The 22,453-nt window shown below is 32.2% G+C and overlaps 1 protein-coding gene across 2 annotated transcripts in view; it reads left to right on the forward strand.

Annotated features, from left to right (window-relative positions):
* ZFPM2 (zinc finger protein, FOG family member 2) overlaps nucleotides 1-22,453 on the forward strand; it is a 600,402-nt gene that overhangs the window by 139,815 nt on the left and 438,134 nt on the right. For both annotated transcript variants that reach the window (XM_074200962.1, XM_074200963.1), the window contains one exon: nucleotides 11,312-11,413. In XM_074200962.1, coding sequence (XP_074057063.1) covers nucleotides 11,312-11,413 — 102 coding nt within the window. The remainder of the gene's footprint in view (nucleotides 1-11,311; nucleotides 11,414-22,453) is intronic.

Genomic DNA, 22,453 nt, shown 5'->3' on the forward strand with positions numbered 1-22,453 from the left:
TCATAAAAACTTCTCTCATTTATTTAATGAATAAAATCAATTTCCTACTTTATCTAACATTGAAATCCCTCTACAAAGTGACTACAGCCTTCCATTTTAGTCTTGTTTCTGACTACTCTCATAGGAACATAGAGTGTGGAGCTGAAAGGCTTATTAGACATCATTTAGACAATCCTCTAAAAGTACAAATGAGGCAATTGAGGCTCAGAGAGGTTAAAGTGACTTGGCTAAGGACAAGCAACTACTTTATAATCAAGACAAAATTCAAACCCATGTTCTCTGACTTCCCACTTCTCTTTCTCCCATTCCATACTGCCTTCACATTCCAACAAATTGACAAATTGAATTATTATTTCTTCCTTCACCTTTCTGGACTGTCCCACATCCATAAATTTTTGTACTGCTTTTTCTTTCATGTCAATTGTTCTTCAACTGTACTTGTTTTTTAACTCCTTTTAATTATTTAAGGTACAGCTCAGTCCTTACTCCTTCATGAAACCCTCCCTGATATTCTTAAGTGAAAATAATCCTTGATCCTTCCATATACCCAGAGCACTTGCTTTCTATTTAATAGCACTTGTATTTGATTGCTGATAAACTAGTTATTTTTCACATTCCTTTTGTCTTACTTAAGTTCTTTGAGGATAGTACTATATCTTGTATTTTTCCCCATGTTTTCTAACACAAGACCTTCTGAAGATAATAAATATTTTCTACTGAAAGAAACTGAGTCAGAATTATGTCTTGGGTTTGGTAATAGAGAATGCATTCATTGGGAGTGACATGCATGGATAATTTTGTTATTATAATTTACAATTGAGCAATAGTTTCATAGTACACATTATTAGAAAACTTATGACAGTCTAGATGTACCTGTATTCTCTAAGGGAATAGCAAGCACAAATGGAATCCTAAACTTTTAATGTTCTTGGGCTTCAATATAAGCTGCAGTTTGTTGCTTCAGACTAGTACAGTCCTTTAACCAAAGCTATCTTGTCTGATGATAAAACCATAAGTGTATGAAACTCACACATTTTTTTCATCTCTTTTATGACCTTATCTTTCATGAGCGGCTTCTCTAAAAGTACTCTAACTATAGGCAGCACCTAGAAAACATATATGATATCTGTTCTCAGATAAGCACTTATGAACAAGAAAGTAGATCTGTCAGTTCTGAACTGTTCATTGTTAAAAAAAAATACTTTGATGATTTAGCTGATTTCAAAATACATTATAGTGTGACTAACAGCTACTGTAACACTTCTAGTCAAGAAAGTTCAATAGTCATATTGTATAAGAATTTCTATAAGAGGCTAATATTGCTAGGAGCTACATGGATTAAAGGAGCAAGGTTGCGAAGAGCTGTTGGTTTGCATGGCTGCTTTCAAAACCAATGCTATTTTTTGCTGAAAGGGGACTGTCTCAGAATGTGGCAGATCTCTAATTTATATTGAAACATTCAAATTTCACTGACAATGAAATGTTTGTTTATGTCATTGAAATTATTTCTTCTTTCAATTTTAGCTACTGCATTTGTCTCTTTGCAGGAAAGATACCCCTATTTAGGTAGTTAAATATCCTGTTTCATGTGTTTCAAAGACTATATTTTACCACATTTCTCCTGTTCTTTGTGTCATAATCACTTGTACTGTGCATTATGCTGTTCAATAACACCTTCAATTTCCTCCTATAGGACTCTCATTGGTTCTGAAAACTAGACTAAGAAAAATGGAAGGGACCACAAAATACTTATGATATCTCTTAAAAGAGCAACAAAGGAGTTTAATCTTGCAATGGAAAACCATTAACTCCCTGACCATAATTTCAGAAATATTATAGATTTTGTAAGCGCTTGACATTTATTCTATTTCGTCTTTTCATGAGTCAGTTCCTGGTTATATATCGTAGTTATCCCATTAAATGTTTGTGCTTTGCTGAAAATACACTGAAATTGCTATTTTAATGTACTGGAATAAGAAATTTTGTGAATAATCATCCTGTTCTCCTCCAGTAAACTCTCTTATACTTCCCCATCCTTCTTCTTCCTCATACCTTCTCATTTCACTCACAAAATTTCTATATTAGTTGTCTTGGGTAAATTGTTAATGTCATCATATTTAGATAATTCTAGGAGCAGATGAAAATAAAAATGGATAAAATGAACATTAGATTGAATATGTAAAGTCAGCACATGTTCAGAACAGCATTAGAATGAATATGAGAGGTGAGCTATAAAACATGTAGAGTTCCATTGAGTCTCCATGCCAGGAAATGCATCAGAATTTTTAAAAAGCTATTTGGAAATGAAAATAAATCAGAACATTTCTGTGAATGAACCCAGATATTTCATCTTAGATTGCAATGAATTTTCTAATATTTTTCCTTTTCTCCAGTAAAAATATTTTCAAAATCAATTCAGAAAGAGAAATGAGAAAATGATTGGAGTACAATGATGAATGCTCTCAGAGAATGAAGGGTTAAAAAGGGGGAACATGTAGCATAATGAAACTTTCAATAGCAAGAAGATCTTCAGAGATACAAGTAGTTAGCAGATTCAGCAACATTACAGTGCTGAAAGAACCAGTTTCCAAAAAAGTCAAGTCAGTCAGCAACAGCTATTGAGCAAACATATATAATGGTGCCTTGCTCAAGTCGCAAAATAAAAATAGAAAAAAAGAAAGTAATAGAAAGCATAAGTCATGTAAAGAATCATGTTTTCAATGAGGAAGAAATTTATTGAAATGTATTAGCAGGATGAGTGAAACAGAGCTTTTTTCAGGGTGAGAGGAGGAGTTGATACTCAATGATATTTTCACATCAATGGGACTTCCTTTGAATTTTACCTGAAGGTTTACACAGTTATAAATCTGATGATATCAACTCAGAATGAAATAGTATTCTCTCAGTGTTTGTTAATGCTTAGATACAGACAGGGACTGAGAAGAGTACAGTTGAAAAAGCACTCATCTCAAAACAGCTCTCACATTCTATCAGCTTGCCTCTGGGTTCTTAGTAAGTTTATAGCAAATGACCAAGTTCTTATTTACTTTCAGGGCAGAACTTGAAAGTTGGGATAGATGTAGATAAAAATGAAGGCTGCTTCTGTAGTCCCTACCAGTTTTGGTGAAGTAGAGACACATTCTGGAAGGAGAGAAAAGGTAGAGATTCAATCCACCTTTTCAATTTATATACAAGCAAGGATAGCACAGTGAGTAAAGTACTGACTCTGGAGTCAGAAGATCTTTGTTCAAAACCAGCTTCAAACACTTACTAGCTGTGTGATCTGGCCAAGTCACTTAACCCTGATTACCTCAAATCCAGGGCCATCTCCAGTCATCTTGATTCAAATCTGGCTCGATAGATCTGGAAGAGAAAGTGAGACTGGTAGCTGCTAAGACAGCACCCCTTCACTCAAATTCAAATCATGGATTTTCATGGTATCATTCCCTTGATGTCATGATCTCCTTCAAGAATGAAAAACATTATTCTTTTTCATTTATATTATGAACTAGCCAATGTAGCCTTCTTTCTTTTCCAGATATTTGGTATACCAGGACCCTGGCAGACCTCCATACCTAGAATATACTCCTTCTTCACCTTTAAGTTAGATAAGCCTTAGCTCTCTTTGAATTCCACCTTCTACATGAAAGTTTTTCTGATCTTCTTCTCACCCTTATACCACTACTGTTTAGTTCTCAAACAGATTGTAAGCTCCATAACAAAAGGAAATGCCTCTTTTTTTTTACCTTGTATCCCCAGCACTTAGCACAATGGAGCATACTGCTAAATACTTTCTGAATATTTAATTAAGTAATAACTAGAATTTATATTACTACTTTACATTTCTAAAGTTTTTCACACCTATTATTTCATTTGATTCCCCAAACCTCTGGAAGTAGATTCTACAAATCCATTTCAAAAGTAGAAACTGAAAAGCAGTAAGTATTAGAATTTGAGGCATTTCAGATATTTTAAGATAATTATGAGAGATCTATCTCTTATTCAATATCAAAAGATACTACCATAACTTGAAATTAAGAGCTATCCTCATTCCAATGCAGAATAATTTACTTCATGTATTTGAAAGGTCCTTAGATAGAAAAAAAAAAGGTTTAGACTAGTTATATGAAGATCCAGAGGGAAAAACTGGGAGCTTGGGGGAAAGTTTGGAAAGAGATATTGGTTCCACATAAGGAAACAAACTTCTTAAAAAGGGGAGCTATCCTCATCTTTAATCTGCCATGAGGCCTTCTAATTGTGGAATTTTAGTACCTTTGACTAGTTCAACTTACTATGACAAAGAATTTTGAAATATCTAAAGTACTCCTTCAAAGCAATCCATTCATCAATCAATTAAATCTAAGCTTCATATAATTTCCAATACCTGGAAAAATCTTTTTAAAAAGAGGGGTGTGCAGACCAGGAGATCTCTTAAGTTTCCCAGCTCAAAAGTCCATGATCACATGTTTCTATGAATAAGATGGAACACACAGTCCTCTCCTTAACTTTTAAAACCCTAGACAACTTGACCTCAACCCTCTCTTTCCAGTCTCATTGGACCTCTCCTCTGTGACTCCAGCCAAGCTGATCTCTCTCTGTTCTTCACTCATGGCTCTCCATCTCTCCATTGTGGTGCCTTTTCATTAACTATATCCTTTGACTGGAATGTGGCCCCTGCTTACTCTTTCTTAAGAGTTTTTTCATTTCCTTTAAGATACAGCCTAGGTGCCATCTTCTACATCAAGCCTTTTCTCAAGACAACTGATTGTACTCTCACTACTTGTATTTAACTATGTTGTACATAGTAAATTTATATATATATATATATATATATATATATATATATATATATATATATATATATATATATATACTTCAAATGTACTTGTCTCCCTCATATAAGCTGAAAGTAAGATTTGTTTTATACTTTGTATTTGTTTGTCAATCATGTGCCTCTGTTCCTAGCACCTATCAGGTATATAGATACTTGATGATTGAGTCTGTGTTCTATAACCATCCTAGTTTCTTCTGCAAAAACAGTTTATTTTGCATCTTAGCATTTCTAAAATTTCTTGGGATCATTCTTTTACAGTTTGTGTGATTAAGCTAGAAAAGTAATTCAATTTAATTTAAATTTAACAAATATTTATTCAACACTGGATCTGTAATAGGCACAGTATTAGGTGCTGGATACAAGACATATAATACAGCACCCTTTAAAAAGTATCTTCTGTTCAGTCTGAAATTCAGATTTTCTCTTTATCTTTCCATTGCCTTCCTGACTCATCTTACTATTTTGTTAACACCTTGATTTTATTAGTACTCTATTATATCTCCTTTTTACTAATATTATTGCAGGAAAAAAGTATACTCTATACATTAAAGTATCTATTTAGTCATGGACTTGACCATATTCAGTAGGAAGATGATTTTTTATTTCTATTTTAGAGGTCATATGGCAATCAAACTTTGGGATATAATGTTATGAGATAAGAAGCTGTCAACGAGCATTTATTAAGTAGATATAAAGAGATAAAAAATCACAAAATAAATAGATGATTAAGAGGATATAATGTGATTAAAGGATTAGGTTGCTGAACGACAGTTTAAAACATAGGAATGGTAGACTCCTGGTAAGAGCAAAACCAAAAAAATGGATTTTTAAAAAAATGTATTGTTTGTTTTTGCTCAGTAAATATAGATGTAATAAAAGATGATTTTAATAAAAGATAAAATATCAAAGTTTATATTGAATAGATAAATTTGGAAATTGGAGAATGAATTCTTCTTATGTATACCAGGCTTGATAGATTATAAATTATCAAATATTTCTTAAATACTTAATATATTCCAGGAACAATTCTAAGCACTGAAGATAAAAATAGGAGGAAAAAGAAAGAGTCCCTCAAGGAATTAACATTGTGATGAAAGAAGACAACAAATAAAAGACAGATAAAAAGGGAATGGGTTAGGGAAGGTTGCTTGCTTTGGAGATGGTGTCAAAGTCTAAGCAATCAAAAACAGTGAATTAGGGAATGAAAATTATCTGTCCTTGTCCCACTTCCCCAAAATTTAGACTGTGGGAACAACTAACCAATGAGAGATGGGGTTTGGCACAGTGGAGGAATATCCATAATTATATTGTAGGGAAAAGATAAAAAATGTAGATACTGAGAAATAAAAAAGACAGAATAAAATCTATGGCCTCAAATGTTTATATAACATTCCAATGAAAGGGTGAGAATTTGATGGTTATTAAATATTTATCCATATAAAATGTATTAAATAAATATATAATGTATATAAAATATTATTAAAAAAGTTAAATGATGGAAAAAAGTTAAGGCAGAAAAAGTCTCATACATATATATATATATATATATATATATATATATATATGTATGAGAATATATAGACACATAAATAGAGATAGATGACAGATAGATACGTAGATAAGCATTTGAATTAATTTAAGGTCCAAAGCAATGGAGAGCATTATGGAAAACATTTGAATGAAGTTTTGTGCGTTTGTGTGTGTGTGTGTGTGTGTGTGTGTGTGTGTGTATGTGTGTATGTGTGTGTGTGTAGCAGAACTAGAGGCGAGGCAATTTCATTGTTGGAAATAATTCTACATCAGCTAAACTGAAAGATGAAATAAATGAGAAGTTTGGGAAACAGGATCAGTATGACACTAAGGTTGATCAGTCAATAAGAATTTTATTGAGTGCATACTATTTGCTAGATGGAAAAGAGAAAATATGGTCCCTATCCTCAAAGAACTCAAAATTATGATGGGAATTCATATGTAAAACACTGTACATACAGGACAAATAAAGTTTAAATAGAAGGAAGTCTAAGAGAGAAGGCACCAGCAATAGGGTAGAATGGAAAAGGCATTTTATAAAAAGTAAAATTTGAATTGTCTTAATAGAAACCAAGAGGCAAAGGTAAAAAGGGAAAAGTTTCCATGCATGCAAGATAGAGAACCAATGGAAAGGTTCAGTCTATACCATTTATTTAATTTAGTCTATATTTTCAACATTATATAATTATTTATTATATATTTCAGTTATTTAGAGAATAAAATGACAGAATAAAATGTGTTAGAAAATTAGAAAAACAGGAAGGGCCCAGGCTATAAGAAACTTTCAGTGATGGAGGAATTTGTATTTGATTCTGGAGATAATAGGGAACCATTGATCTGTACTTTAGGAAGATGACTGGCAGTTGATAGCAAATTAAACTGTATTGGATAGAGCCTTGAAGCAGAAAGACCACAAATAGACTATTGATAACTATCCTTCAGGCATGAAGTGATGAGGTAAATGATAAATCTCTATTTTCCTATAATAATCCATGTGTTATTATGATCATTTTTGCAGAATCATAAAAAAATCACAGAATATGAAGGAACTTTGTCTAACCCCATACCTAAATAAGAATACCTCTTTATAACACACTGGACTAATTGTGCTTACTCTTTGCTTGAATAATTGCAGAGCATGAGACCCTAGATCCAGAAGAAACAAATTTTACACTTGTATAACTCTGATTTTAAGAAGTTACAGGAAGATAATATATTCCTCTGAGGGATGTTGGAAATGGGATGGGAGCCAAAGGACCAAAGTCATTTTGGTTCTTCAGTAAATCAACAAGCATTTATGAACTGTCTGTTATAAGCTGATACTTGTGCTATCAATGTGAAGAATACTATGAAAGAAGCAAAACAGTTCATGCTTTCAAAGAGCTTATAATCAAATGAGAGAGACAACATGTACTGATTAAACTATATTAAAGACTACATACAAATGAATATTTTGTGGTTAAATATTGAATTTCAGGAAAGAATGCATTAGCATTTAGGTAGATCAGGAAAAAACTTCCTATAGTTAGTGACATTTGAGATGAATTCTAAAGAGTCACGAATTCCAAAAGGTGGAAGTGAAAAGGAAGAGAAGAGTAGCTATGATGGAAAAACCAGTGTTCTCTATGCATGGAAATGGGAAATGAAGCATCATATGTAAGGAATCATGAATAAGCAAATAATGGAAAGATTACAGAGTTCATTAAGGGGGGGGTAAATGTGGGGAAAAGACTAGAATGATAGGAATTATTGACTGTCAATGTCTAATAGAGTAATTTGTACTTAAACCTAAAAGTAATAAGTAACCCCTTGGAGCTTGTTAAGGGGAAAGGGTATTATAGTCAGAATATATGGATTGATGTGGGGAAAAAGCTTGAAGTAAAGAAGACAAATAGGAAGTAAATTCACCTATCCAGTTAAGGAGTGGCAAAAGCCTGAACTAAGGTGGTAGACATATAAATGGTGAAAAGGGAAGAGGCAAAATGGATTTTGGAGATTTTTTTAAAAAAAATAAAATTTAGTAACTGATTTAGTATATGAGGTGGTAAAGTCAAAGGTAACAACGAGATTATGAACTTGAATGCCTAGGAAGTATGGTGTGGACAGTAGAGTAAGAGAGAGGTTCAAAGGATGAGAATGAAAATTATTTCTGTTTTGAATGTTCTGAGTTTCTGATGCTTCCAAGACATTCAGCTGAAAATATTCAATAGATAAGTGAAGATGAGTGAAGTAAGGTTGTCAAATCCTAGGAAAGAACATTAATATACATAAACAATTAGTAGACTTGAGTGCTATCTGGGGGGGTCTGGGGGGAGGGAAGCAAGATTGGGGGAAAATTGTAAAACTCAAATAATATCTTTAATAAAAATAAATTTAAAAAAACATCAAAAAAAACAATTAGTAGACTTGACATGGGATGAATGAGTGAAGGTGACTAAAGAGGAGTGATCAGAAAGGTAGGAGGGAAGCAATATCACAGAAATCCAGAAAAAAGAGAGTATCCAGGAAAAGAAGTTAGTCAAACCATGTAAAACGGTGTGTAAAGGTCAAGCATGGAGACTGAAAAGAAGACTGTTAGGCATGGCCATTAAAAGTCAATATATCTTTGTAGAGAGCAGTATCAGCAATAGCTCAGAAGTCATGTTGTAAAAGATTGAGAAGTTTGACATGTAGAGAGCTTTTTCAAAGAGTTTGGTTGAGAAAACAAAAAATGTAGGATGGATAATTTTTTTTAAATTAGATCTGTATATATTTATAGGTAGCAAAGAAGAAAGGAATATTTAAAGTTTGAGAGAGGGACTGATAATGATGGGTCCAGTTGACTGAAGAAGATTGAAGGAGATGAAATCAAGGAACACATGTGATTAAGGTGAAGAACCACCAGTGAAGATAGAAAGAATGACAGATTATTTCAAGGGACTGTGTGATAATCAGAGGACAACTGAGAATTTGTTGTTGCTTCTATTGCTGTTTTTTCTTCGATAAAAATGAAGCAAGTACAAAATGTTGAAATATTAGGGTGAATAACTGTTGTGGGAGGGTTGAGGAACAACCTTAACAGAGAGTAAGAGAGGATAACCCAGCAAAGAGTAAGGGAATGGTCTTGTAGTGGATAGAGCAATGACTCTGGAGTCAGGAAGACCTGGGTTCAAATTTGACCTCAGACACTTAATAATTACCTAGCTGTGTAACCTTAGGAAATTCACAACCCCATCAATTTAGTAACTATTCTTTTTAATTGCAGTAAGAATGCAGTTGGGATTAGATAATGTAAATTTATGTTTGCATATGATGCAACGTGTTTGCTGATGTTGTAGATAGTTGCATTTTTTTAGTAGCATGTGAGTAGGAATTTGGTAACCTATAATTAGACTTTGTCAAGGTCTGAATGGCAGTGGGGGAAAAATGAATAAAGAGTTTATAGAAAGATAATGAAGAGTTAAACTGGTATACTAAAGGAGACTTATTTAGACATATGTGAGAAAATTTCAATGAGCTTGATTGCTATACATACCCATGGATTTGAAAATTCAGGTTCTTGAGGTAATAAAGGGGCAAGGAATTGTAAAAATGAGTAAATAGTTTTTATTTTGTTTTCTTTTTTTATTGCCTAGTGAAATTTCATAGGGCAACATTTTTAATGTATTTTATATCATGGATGAACTGAGCTTGATAGGGCTACATCTTGATTTTCATATTTATATACCATTTCTTTCATATAAACAAGGATTGCTTGTTTCATTTTTATAAAAATATTCTAATACAAACTTTAACACTTTAAATAATATCTCTGTAATAAAGTAATTATTTCCTGTGTATTTCATGTATTCAAAAATCTCAAATATTTTTGTATAACCTGACAGGAAGGATAAATAAAAGTATAGAAAAAACCTAAATAAGAAAAACACCCAAAATTATGTGTTCCAAAATGTCACTATATTTCTACCATTGCTGGTTTTGAGCAGGATTTCATATTTTCTTAATTTGTTCTTGTCTCTCAAATTGTTAATTTTCTTACTTTTCTTTATGTGTAAGTATATTTAGGTATTTTTCCTTTGATGAAAGATTTTTAATGGAATGTGTTAATCATAATTATAAATATTTTAGTATATTTTACTTAAAGTAAGTCTCCTGATTAATATTTATATTTTGATGTTTAAATTACAAATTTATATCTCCTTTTGAATGACATAAATAGCACTTTTTTTGAATATATTTCTCCATGAAAAAAACATAAAAGGAGATAGTGAACCCTAGAAAAAGACTTAACTTTATTTATTCCATCAAATAATGTTTCAAAATTTATTAGAATGTTGAGAACTCAAATTCATGTTAATATGAAAATTCATAATTATTAATAAATTAATAATTTAATTATGACATTTCTAAATCTCATTTTAAAGGAGATGTGAGCATTAAATCTCATATAAAATCTAAATATCTATTTTCCTTCCAAATTCTGGGAGTATTTCAGAATATTTTAAATTCAAATAAAAGTGTGTAAAATATTTTACCATATGAACACCACTTTTTTTCATTTTCATAGTGAGATTGAAAAGATTCCAATGCTTTCCATAAAGTTTTCCATCAACATTGCTTTTAAATTTAAAAATCATCAGAAGGAAAAAATTAATGTTTCATTTCCCAAAACTCCTAGAAAACATGAAATCCTATCTTCTGAATTTGCATTTTAATAAAAACTTTTAATAACTCAGAAGAAATTTGCTTTGAAAATTTGAATAATCTTTTTAGTAATGAATTTTTATTCTTTACTGGCTGCTGTTGATTATTTTTTAAATAAAACAGGATCAAGAATCAAGAGTAATAATGCTTAAACATCTGCATAGTGTTCATATATGTAACAAATAAGAAAAACCCTACAACTGAAATAATTCACCTAGAGTTTTTAATCTTTCCTTATCTGTATTTCTGTTGGTACTCTTTTAGGTGAGGAAGAAGGGATCCAGGAGACAGCAGAATCAGATGGGGACACACAATCAGAAAAACCAGGGCAGCTTGGCACTGAGACAGATGACTGGGATGGACCAGGTAGGAGAGAGGATTTAAAATGCAAGAATATCTCTTTGAAATTCAGTAGATACTTTCCCCTCACCAATCTTTCCCTTTCCTTCCCCCCTTCCCCACGCCCCCCCCCCCCTCCTCTCTCTCTATATATATGTATAGATGAACTTACCTAGAGATATAAATAGATATAGATGTATTTGTTCCTCAAACTTTTTACTCTGAGAAAAATTATTCTTTAAATATATGCTTTTCAAGATAGGAAACTAAATATATAATATGGAGGCTAAACTTGGACTTGTGACTTTAATTTTAATGTTATATATTAAAACACTATTGTCAACTCAAAGTGTTGTGCCGCTTTTTTGTTGTTGCAGTTGTCTTGAGATAAAACCTCTCTTTCCTCTGATAAAAGTAATATGATATGAATCCACAGTGAAATCCAAACTGTGTAGGTAATAAATAATAAATAAACAGAACAATTCCACAGATATTTTAAAGACTTTGATGATCAGTCTAGAATTTATTCAAATCAATAGATGTTCCCTGGATATTATATTGGGAAGTGAAAGACACACAGAATATAGCTTTAGGTTTGAAGATTTGGAGAAATTTTTGTAGCAGCAAATTTAATTTCCATCAGTAAGTCCAAAGTTTCATAAAAAAGTCTATTAAGGTCATGAACACAAAGTGTTCAAAGTAACTCAGGTAACAGCATTGTAATTTTACTTGAAAAATTCAAGATTTAAGTTTAAAAATGCCAAATCAAAATATTGTTGTGGATGCAATAACCTAGTATTTTCTAATTGTGACAATATTTATAAATGGGGACTATTGTGTAAAAAAGGTTTAAGGACAGTGTTTTGAATTTATTTTTAACAATAATTCATAATGCAGTACTATTTTTCATTAGGAAATATTCTATATTTCAATCACATTTTCATCCTTGCATGACTTTGCAAATTACTGTATGCTGTGCATGAAGAAGAGAAGAACTCCAGGGGTAATTTTCTGAAACCAGCAGCTGGAAAATATAATGCAAACAAAAATGAAGATGCAGTATATCTGATCATTATGATGTCATTGAAAACGGTGTTAATGATATACACAAATGTTTATATTCTGAACACTGCAGCATTATTGCAAAGGAAAGATTTTGGAATAAAATGAGTTACATTTAAAATAGGATAAGCCCTTTTTTTAGGTTTTGAAAGAGTATAGAAATCTTTTCTGGCATATCTATTCTATAAGAAGTCCACATTTCATAAAATTTCCATTACTGATATGAGTAATTAATAACACATTTTTACAAGAAAAAAATAAAATACTTTTGGAAAAAAATTTACCTCTGTTCTTTTATAGTTTGCTTTGTATTTTTCAAAGAAAATTCCATTAACTTCTGCTGCTCTTCATTATTTCTTTATTAATATAAAATTAACTGTGTTCAAAAATACTGTATTAATATTACAGAAAATATTCAAATTTCATGCATTTCTTTAACATACGAATTCTTCACTTTTGTTTTCAAGGAATAAAATTTTAGTCAATGAGATTTTAATAAAACAGATGAATTTATTTGTTTAAATGTTTATTTTATTCTTTTGTTAGGGATGGTGATGGTACACACCTTAATTTGAAAATGAATTATGAATAGATAGATAGATAGATAAAATGAAAATAAATACACCAAGAAGTTCTTTCTTTTGAACATTATAAAATCATTTACATGTTTTCCATAGGTAGTTGAGCAGCAATATCCAGAAATGAATTTCTGCATTTATGAAACACTGGGATCATTATACCCTAGAAGGAAGTATTGGTATCTCTGTATGCAAGTTATTGGTTTGAGCATCATTACTGCATTAAAATCATTTTTAAAAAGAAATTTTCCTTCTAGTTAGACATTCTTGCTAAATTACCTGTCACATAGCATTAATATCTATAGCCTATGAATAAAAGAAGAAAGGCTAGCTTTTTAGCATCTTTTTGTAAATACTTGAAGATACAGACATTGTGCATAGCTATATGTTTCTTTATTGTGGAGTCAGTGAGTCCTGATGAGTGGATATGGTTGTTATAGGTCTAGGTATATGCAACATGACAGTATGCCTAAAAATAATAAATGTGTCCTTTTTATAACATTGAATATGAAATTTCAAAACATTACATTATCTCTGAGAATAAATATTTAGTTGTGATGTATTATTTCAGGATTTAAGTTGTTGTATGGGCTTGCCATGATTTTTAGATGGGCTTTTGATTATTTCAAAGACTTTTTTTAATGTCCTCAGAGATCAATACAATCAATATCAATCAATATCAACCATCATAACAAAATAAATTCCAAAATCATGTGAGAATTTGAAAAATAGTACTATAGCATTACTATCTTGGATTGATGGAAATTTGTCTTAATTTACACTAAGTGAAGTTTCCCAGCTTCATTTGATGACCCAAAGAAGAAACTTTATTATCATTAATATTTTGCTATTTTTCAAACTTCAGTTTGTTATCTGAAAGTAAGCTTTTGTTTGATAGTTTTAGGCATAAGAAATAATCATTAGGTTGTACATAATAATCTTTCATTATTTGATTCATTTAATTGTACTACCCATTCTCATCTTCCAGTAAGAAAAATAATCCTGGGTCTTTTACAATTTCTTCCATGTCATGACCTATTTGAAACTTTAATATTCTTTGTGACTCCTATCTGTATTTAGTCTCTGTGGCCACTACACAGTGCAGAACTAGAAGTGGGTACTGAGAAGGCAATGTTAGCATGGACAGGTCACTGGTAAGAGGAGCAAGATTTTCTCCCAACTCTGTTAATAACAAAATATAATCTATGGTAATTTTACAAATGTGAAATGGAACTAGATATTGACAAGGGGAAGGAGAAAAAAGCATTTGTAAAGAAACTACTCTTTTTTAGGCTCTTTGTGTATACATATATATGTATATTTTCCTTTGGATCATCTCAACAACCCTACAAGTTAGGTGTTCTAATTATCCCATTTTACATTTGAAGAATTTGAAATATGTAGAGGTTAAGTGACTCACTCAGATAGTTAGCTAGTAAGCTCAGACATTCCTGATTCCAGGTCCAATGCTCTATTCACTAAGCCACTTAACTGCGGAGGTTAAGTGACTTGCCCAAGGTCACATAGCTAGTAAGTGTCTGAGGTTGGATTTGAATCCACGTCTTCCTGACCCTGTATTACCTAGCAATATGGAAAGTCATTAAAATTGGTAGAATCAGTGTTACTTCCAACTTTGACAGCAGGAAACTAGAATTTTAGGGACGTCATTTATCATTATTGAGTCAAATGATTCCCTTTTATAAAAAAGGGACTCAAACTCTTTGATCTCTAAAATAACTAAGCTAACTCTAGCATTCCATCTTTCTATAATGCTTAAAATCATGCCAGTTCCTAAATCTTATATTCTCCATTTCTAGTTGTTTAGTCCTTTGTCTTCTTAAAATCATTAATGAATTACATTATATAGCATCTAACTAATCTCCTACTATTCTTCCATTAGGATTCCTTGAACATTTTCAGTGATTTATTCCACTATTGTAGCTTCTCATTAAGGCTACTATCTTGTACTTGCTTTTGAAACCTTTACTCCCTTTTTGGATTTTTCTTTAAGTTCCTAGGATCATTTGAAAGTCATCCATCCCTTTATTCATTGGGTATTAACTGAGTACTTATGACATCAAAGATATTAGACTAGACATTCTTGGTTAACACAAAGGTTTTTAAATATAAACCTCATAATAATAATTATGATTTCATATTTCTATAGATAGATTTATGATAAATAAAACTTCACTTTTATATAATAAATGTCAAGTCATTGATAAACAATAAGCTAGAAATTGTAATAATTGACATGTATAGAATATTTTATGATATATAAATGATATCACATAAATTATCTTGTTGGATACAATAGACCCACGGGTTCAAGTATATACTGCCCATATGACTTTGGAAACACAAGTTACACTCCCTGAGAGTCAGTTTTCTTATCTCTAAAATAAGAGGGGATTGGGTGGGGCCACCTATTAAAAATCTTGCAGCTCTTCTACTGAGAACAAACATTTGAATACTATTTTCCAATTATTTCATCCACTTTTAAGCCATAGATCACATTTAAAAATAGTTTTAAAACTTTTTCCTTCACTTCAACTATGAAAAAACTGAGACAAACAACTCAAAGGTCTTTTCCAAGGTCACACAGTTAGTAAGTATCAGGCTTATTTCAAACTCAAGTCCTACTAATTCCATGGATTAGTGCTCTATCTGCTGCAATACCTAGATATGAGATACAATACAAAGGTTAGAGTATGGTGGAAGTACTAAATGAGAGACCAAAGATTGCAGAAAAATTTGTTCTCAGATGACTTTTAGAATACTTAATGAAAGATAATAATAGCTAACATGTATATAGGGCTTTCTATTTGCCAATCACTGTGCTTAAACACTTTCTAAATATTATTTCATTTGATTCTCACAATGACCTGGAGAAAAGGAAACTTAGGCAAAAAGAAGTTGTGCCCATTCATACAGCTAGTTAAATATCTGTTGTTGGATTTGAACTCAGATCTTCCTGACTCTAGAACCAGTGCCCTATAATCTGTTTCATCTAAGTTCCTGTAAACTGAGGAAATTGTTGACAAACCAATCATTCTAAAAGACATATAAGTAAGCACCTTCTATTTGGGGGCATTGCACTAAGCACTAAAGATACAAAAGCAGAAATGAAATATTTAAGATTTTCTACTTTCATGGAGTTTTTGTAGCATGGATCAAGAATTCATATATATATATATATATATATATATATATATATATATATACACACATATATATGTATATATGTATATGTATACATATGTGTAAGTATATATATATATACATGCATGCATTTCTCTGTCGCTCTGTCTCTATCTCTCTCTTTGTGCCACTCTGCCTTTGTCTTTTTCTGTTTCTGACACTCCCTGACTCTCTCTGTCTCTGTCTCTTCCCAGTCCTGTCTCTGCCTTTAGCCTTGATTTATTCCCCCAGATTTGAATTTCATCAGTGTAGAGGAACTCATAGAACATCAAGTCTGAAGTCAGGATATGAATTCATATTCATATTTAATAGCTCTGTGACCCTGGACAAATTATTAATTCACTGCTTTAGTTTTCTTATCTGTGTAGATGCATATATATATATATATATATATATGCAAAATGTCTACATGCACAAATATATGCATACACATCCATATTTGTATTTACACTAAATAGGACAGTGCTGAACCTGGAGTGTGATCTTGGTAAAGTCACTTAATCTCTGTCTCAATTTTCTCATCTGTAAAATAGGGATAATAATAATAATAATAATAATAATAATAATAATATTTTCTACCTCCCAGGCTTGATATGAGTATCCAATAAAATAATAATTGAAATATGCTTGGCAAGAACTATATAAATGATAATTGTTATTATTGTTACTGTTGTTGCTGTTAACAATACACATATTTTGCTTTACTTTGAAGCACTCAACAAATACAAGGTAATTTTTATGTGTATATGTGTATTATTTGGACTGTTAAATATTTCCATCAATTCCAATTCTGTCTCTTCCATTGTGCTCTGATCCTCCCTCCTTTCTTTTCCCACAAATGGAAAAAATCAGATCATCCCACTCTTATTGACTTCCGATTAAATTGTTCCTTTTTTTTTTCTTGAATGTTAAAGCTTTCCTGCAATGATTTGCTTACTTTTACTTTCATGGGGCAAGTGCTATGTCCATATATAGGCAAGTTTGTATAAAGTAGGCATCTTTGGAATAAGGAATAAGGAAGATAAGAGTGAAGAAATACTATTGCCCTCCTCACAGGAAAAAAAAATGATATAAGGAAGTCTTGATTTAGAAAGCAATCCATTGTTTGGTGATTATTCACTTTATAAAGAGGTATTATGACACATTTGATAAAAGTACAGTCAGATCTAATTTCTGTTCCTGCCTCTGACACTGACTTTGGGACCAAGTACTTGTTACTTAATCCTTATATAATTCAGATCACATCCTAGGATTTCTCCTAGTCATGTTTGTGGAGGGAATTTCCATTGTGGGAGTTCTCCATTCTAATGAAATCACAGATCCTCCAGAATTCAATTTTGAAAGATTCCTGAGTTCTAAAGTTACCATAGGACTTTTATCAAGTAAAGAGTCTTTCAAGCATATTTAAAAATGATTCAACCAAAAGAAATTTGATTTTTTTTTACCACCTCTCAGAATTGGTGCAAAGTGTAAGGCATGCCTCACTTGTTGCAACTGTACTGAAAATCTCTAAATAAATGTCCCTGCTCCCTTGTTCTTCATCACTGTGAATAAATACCAATGGTAGGACTTGCTCAGCCTTGTGCCTTAAGTTAAACTAAAAGGATAGGGGGGGAGTGCTTTGCATAAAATTGGAAGGGCTGGTAGACCACTGTGAGATTGAAACAGACACTAATGATACAGCGCCCTTTTTTTTTCTACTCTTATGCTAAGAAGGACTTGGAGATTACAGTTCTGATTTCGTTTCCTTTTTGATTGGGAAAATGTGGTAGATAGAAGATCTAGGAAATGCCATTTGATGTAAATTAACAAAAACCTATGAAACATAGTTAACCATAGATCTAGTCTGACAGTAAGAAGAATATTGTGAGAAGCAGAGGAAATCATAGAATGACTGTGTGTTACTCTGACAGTGAATTGGTATTATCTCTGCTATCAGATAATGCAGTTATCATTAATTTTCACATTTGCATTTCAATCTTTGGAAGGAAATGACTCTTGCCGGATGAAGATAAGAGCACTGTACCACTATAATGAACCATCATTTTATCCCAATGCTTTGTATCCATATGAAAATGAGTCTGGGAGGAGTATGGGAGGGGGGACTGGTTTGAGGGAGGGAGGGGGTCAGAGAAACATTATAACAAAGTGTCAAAAATTACCACAGACTTTGGAGGCCTTTATGAAACAAGAGGCAGTCTAAACAAATCTTCTGTAGTGAAGTGGATATTGGATTAAAGACTAAAGCTTAGTTTCCTGTTGTAGAAAAAAAAAAATCATGGACAAGTAGCAAAAAATTCTCCTCAACTCATTCCTTTAATTCTGTTTGTACAACTAGTGCAGAATTAGGAAACATATAAACTCAACTCCAAATACTGTTTTAGAGCCAGTTTTGAGGCATCTTCTTTAGCTTCATTTTGTAATGTTCCTCCCACACCACACCCACAAGATTTTACCTTTCGTACTGGCCATGATGCAACATGTTTTTTGACTTAGAAAACAACTCACCAAATAAATATTTGCCCTCCTGACTCCAGTCATATTGTATTGATTTTATTCAACAGTAATTCATTTGTCATTTAGAGTTATATATGAGAATGCTATTTGACATAAGAGTTGCTAGTTGACTGTTCCCAAAGCTTTTTCATTGATTTCTATTGTGACCCTCAAAAATTATTTAAGCAAAATAGTGACTTTTATATTCAATTAATCAATCCACAAACATTTTTAAATGCCTCCTATATTCCAGATATTACTGTACTAGTCTGAGAATTCAAAGATAAAAATGAACCTAACCTTGTATTCAAAGAACTTCTTACTTTATTCTAGGTAGTAGAAGAGATTTACAAATAAATGTAAGATACATATGTACACAAACACATGCATGCAGATATACATACCTATTTCCTGGATCATGCAAGGCTGATGTGGATGGAAAAGTGATAGAATCAGGAAGAACATATTAAACTGTATAATTTGAATTGTGCAGTAAAGGGAGCTAGGTATACAAAAGAGGTATGAGAATCGTTCCACACTGTAAAGTTTGAGAACATGGAACATCAAGTAGACAGTGTACAGTGAGGAGATCTATTTGTCTTAAAGTTAGACTGTATAGAGCACATATGAGAAGGAGGAGTGTGGAATCAATGTGGAAAGAGGCTGGTATCAAATCAGCAGCTTAAATATTAAGCAGAGGAATTTTGTTTTGTCCTAGAGGCAATAGGGAACCTCTAAGGTTCTCTTGAGCAGAAGAGCATACTTTCAGAAATGGGTAGGGTTTAATCTCTGGTAGTTACAAAATAAATTGTTATTAAAATATCTGTATTGATGCTATAATTATTCATACTAATGAAAATTTACTTAATCATGGTATTGAGAATAGAAGAAATTTTTTTTACGTTGACTTAATTCAGAAAGTTAGGCTGTTAGGCATTGAAAGCCACTAAAACTTGAATGTCTTTCAACTTCTGTCACATATGTCTTTGCATATGGAATAGTACATTATTGCAAGTCAACATATTCTGGAAAGTTTGAATTTCTACATATGCACCTAGTGTCATGTTAAGCAGGCAAAATACATTTGTCAGATATTTGTAGCTTATTTTAGAAAGTAGCATCATTTTGTGCAAAAAAAATATAAAATGTCTTCTTTGAGAATCAATATTTTTAAAAGAATTTAATGAAAAAGGATGTTACAATAAATTAATTTCTTTATCATCATCCTCCTTAGTAATAATGTATTAAATATCATTCAAATACTTTAGCTACTTCAGGTAGCATATAGGAACTATTTCTTTCCTTGAAAGAATAGATTGCCTTTAAAACTCAAACACAAATACACACACAAACACAAGCACAAAGATACACACAGGCACACATATACACACACACACACACAAACCTTTTATTGCCTACTTTCCAGGAACAATTCATTTTATTCTTCTTCATATGATCCTGAGTTTTAGGCAAAATATATTTACTTGTTCCTTGTACATGAAATTCCATTTCTTGTCTCCATATCTTTGCATTGGTTGTATATCCCATACCTGTCCTGTACTCTTTCCTTTCTTCCACCTCATCAAATCCCTAGTTTACATTAAAATTCAATTCAGCCACCTCTCTCAAGGGAACTTTCCTGAACCCACTTCTATGCTAAAGCTCTTGTATTGGTCTTGTATATATTTTGTTTTTGCAAGCATATTGACCACCTCAACAGAATGTAAACTCCTTCAAGACAGGAATGATTTAATTTTTTTCCTAGTATGTGGGATATATAATTTAATGCCTAGAAAATATTGGGGGTTTAATAAATGCTTACTGAATCAATTCCAATACTGGATTAGAGCCCTGATCCTTTGGGCCTCACTCCATGACATACTGTGGTACTTAAAATCATTCTCAAGTTAGTGATATATTCCAGAATAATCCAGTTTACCTTATTTACTGCTTAAGGATCTATCTGCAATTCATGAATTTATACAAATCATCTTTGAAGTAATAAATATGATATTAAATATTCTAGGCTGGAGTCTATAAGATTAGTGCTACTTGGGATCCCTGACTTCAGGAAACGGGTAAGGAAATAAACATTTTGATCCCTACTATGGGCCAGAAACTGAAATAAGTGCTTTAGAAATATTAACTTATTTAAATGATTCATTATTTCATTTGAGAGTCACTAAAACCATTTGAATTAAGTGCTATGATTATCACTACTTTACAGTTTAGGAAACTGAGGGAAACAGGGTTAAATGACTGGCCCAGGATCATCTCGCTAATAAGTGTTTGAAGACAAAATTGAACTCATCTTCCTGATTTAAGGTCCAGTGTTCTACCCATGTGCCACAGGTTACATATACATACACACACAGAGAAACATATTAATTATGTATGTATAACAGGTATGTACATATATGTATATATTTCATATTTGTATATTTTCTATATGATAACAATGCATATTTACACAATATGTGCATACACATGTGTATAAATGCATATATATTATATTATGAAAAAAAAAGGAAACAGGAAAAGGCTGCTAGTAAGAAATAGCACAGGAGTTGACTCTTGGACAGAGCTGGGTGTTCTAAGAAGTAGAGGGAAGAATCACTGCCAGACCTGGATCAAGAGTTAAGATCCCATCTCTGGTACTTGCTGACTGTGTGACCATGGATGTCACTTAATCTCCATAACCTCTGTCTGTTCAAATGCAAAATGAGGTTAATAATACCTAGAATAATTCATTTGATTTGTGTGAGGCTCATTTGAGTCCTAAAGCATTTTGCCTATATTAAAGCTCTTTATAAATGTCTGTTGTTATTATTTTTCCAGGAATAGGGAGAAGAGCCTGTTCAAAGGCGTGGAGAGAGGGGAGATAGAATGTCACAGATAGGTAAGAGCTAGTCAGCCAGTTTAGCTTGGACACTGGATGTGCAATGGGCAGTAATGTGCAGTCAACCTGAAAAGGTGGGCTGCAGCCAGCCTGCAAACATCTTCAAATACCAAATAGAGAGAGGGGACTTTCTATTTTATCCTGGAGACAATGGAGAACCATTCTGAGCCCATGATCAGACCGTTGTGAGGAGAGTCAGATTACATCAAGATATTAAACTAAGTTTCTTCAGAAAGCAGTCTACAGTGATGCCTATGTCTTTTTTTTCCTAAGTGGGTTGTTAGTTTAGAGCTCATCATTTTCAAAATATATTTGAATCACACATTATTCTGCCCTTGTCCAAATTAGATTTCATCTGTTACTTTTCTGCCCACTCTCATAGACTCATGAGGTCAACCTACAAGTTGACCTTGTCCTATTAGCAAAAACAATCAGAAGAAAAGCAAAGAAAATAATAGTCCATATAAATAAAACTGATGGCACATTGATAAATCTGTTACAGTCCATGAGGTCTTTTTAAAGGGTGAAAAGATGGGCGAAGTGTAAATTGGAAAGGATTTTACAATATGTGTGGTAAATCTGTTCCTCTGCTATCTAGGTACTTTCCATTAAAACCTGTCCTGCTATTGTTCATTTATTCAGTGAATATTAATTAAGCTCCTACCATGTGCAATGAACTTTTCTCAGCACTAGGAAAGTAGAAATAAATAATACATGGTCCATGCTTCTAACCTTAGGTAGAAGGGAATATTTTCTATGTCACACAGCAAAATGTTCTTTCAGTGAAGTAACTAGTATTGTCAGTGGTATCATGGTGTCTCATCACTCACT

Source organism: Macrotis lagotis, chromosome X (assembly GCF_037893015.1).
Source record: "Macrotis lagotis isolate mMagLag1 chromosome X, bilby.v1.9.chrom.fasta, whole genome shotgun sequence".
NCBI classification, from domain to species: domain Eukaryota; kingdom Metazoa; phylum Chordata; class Mammalia; order Peramelemorphia; family Peramelidae; genus Macrotis; species Macrotis lagotis.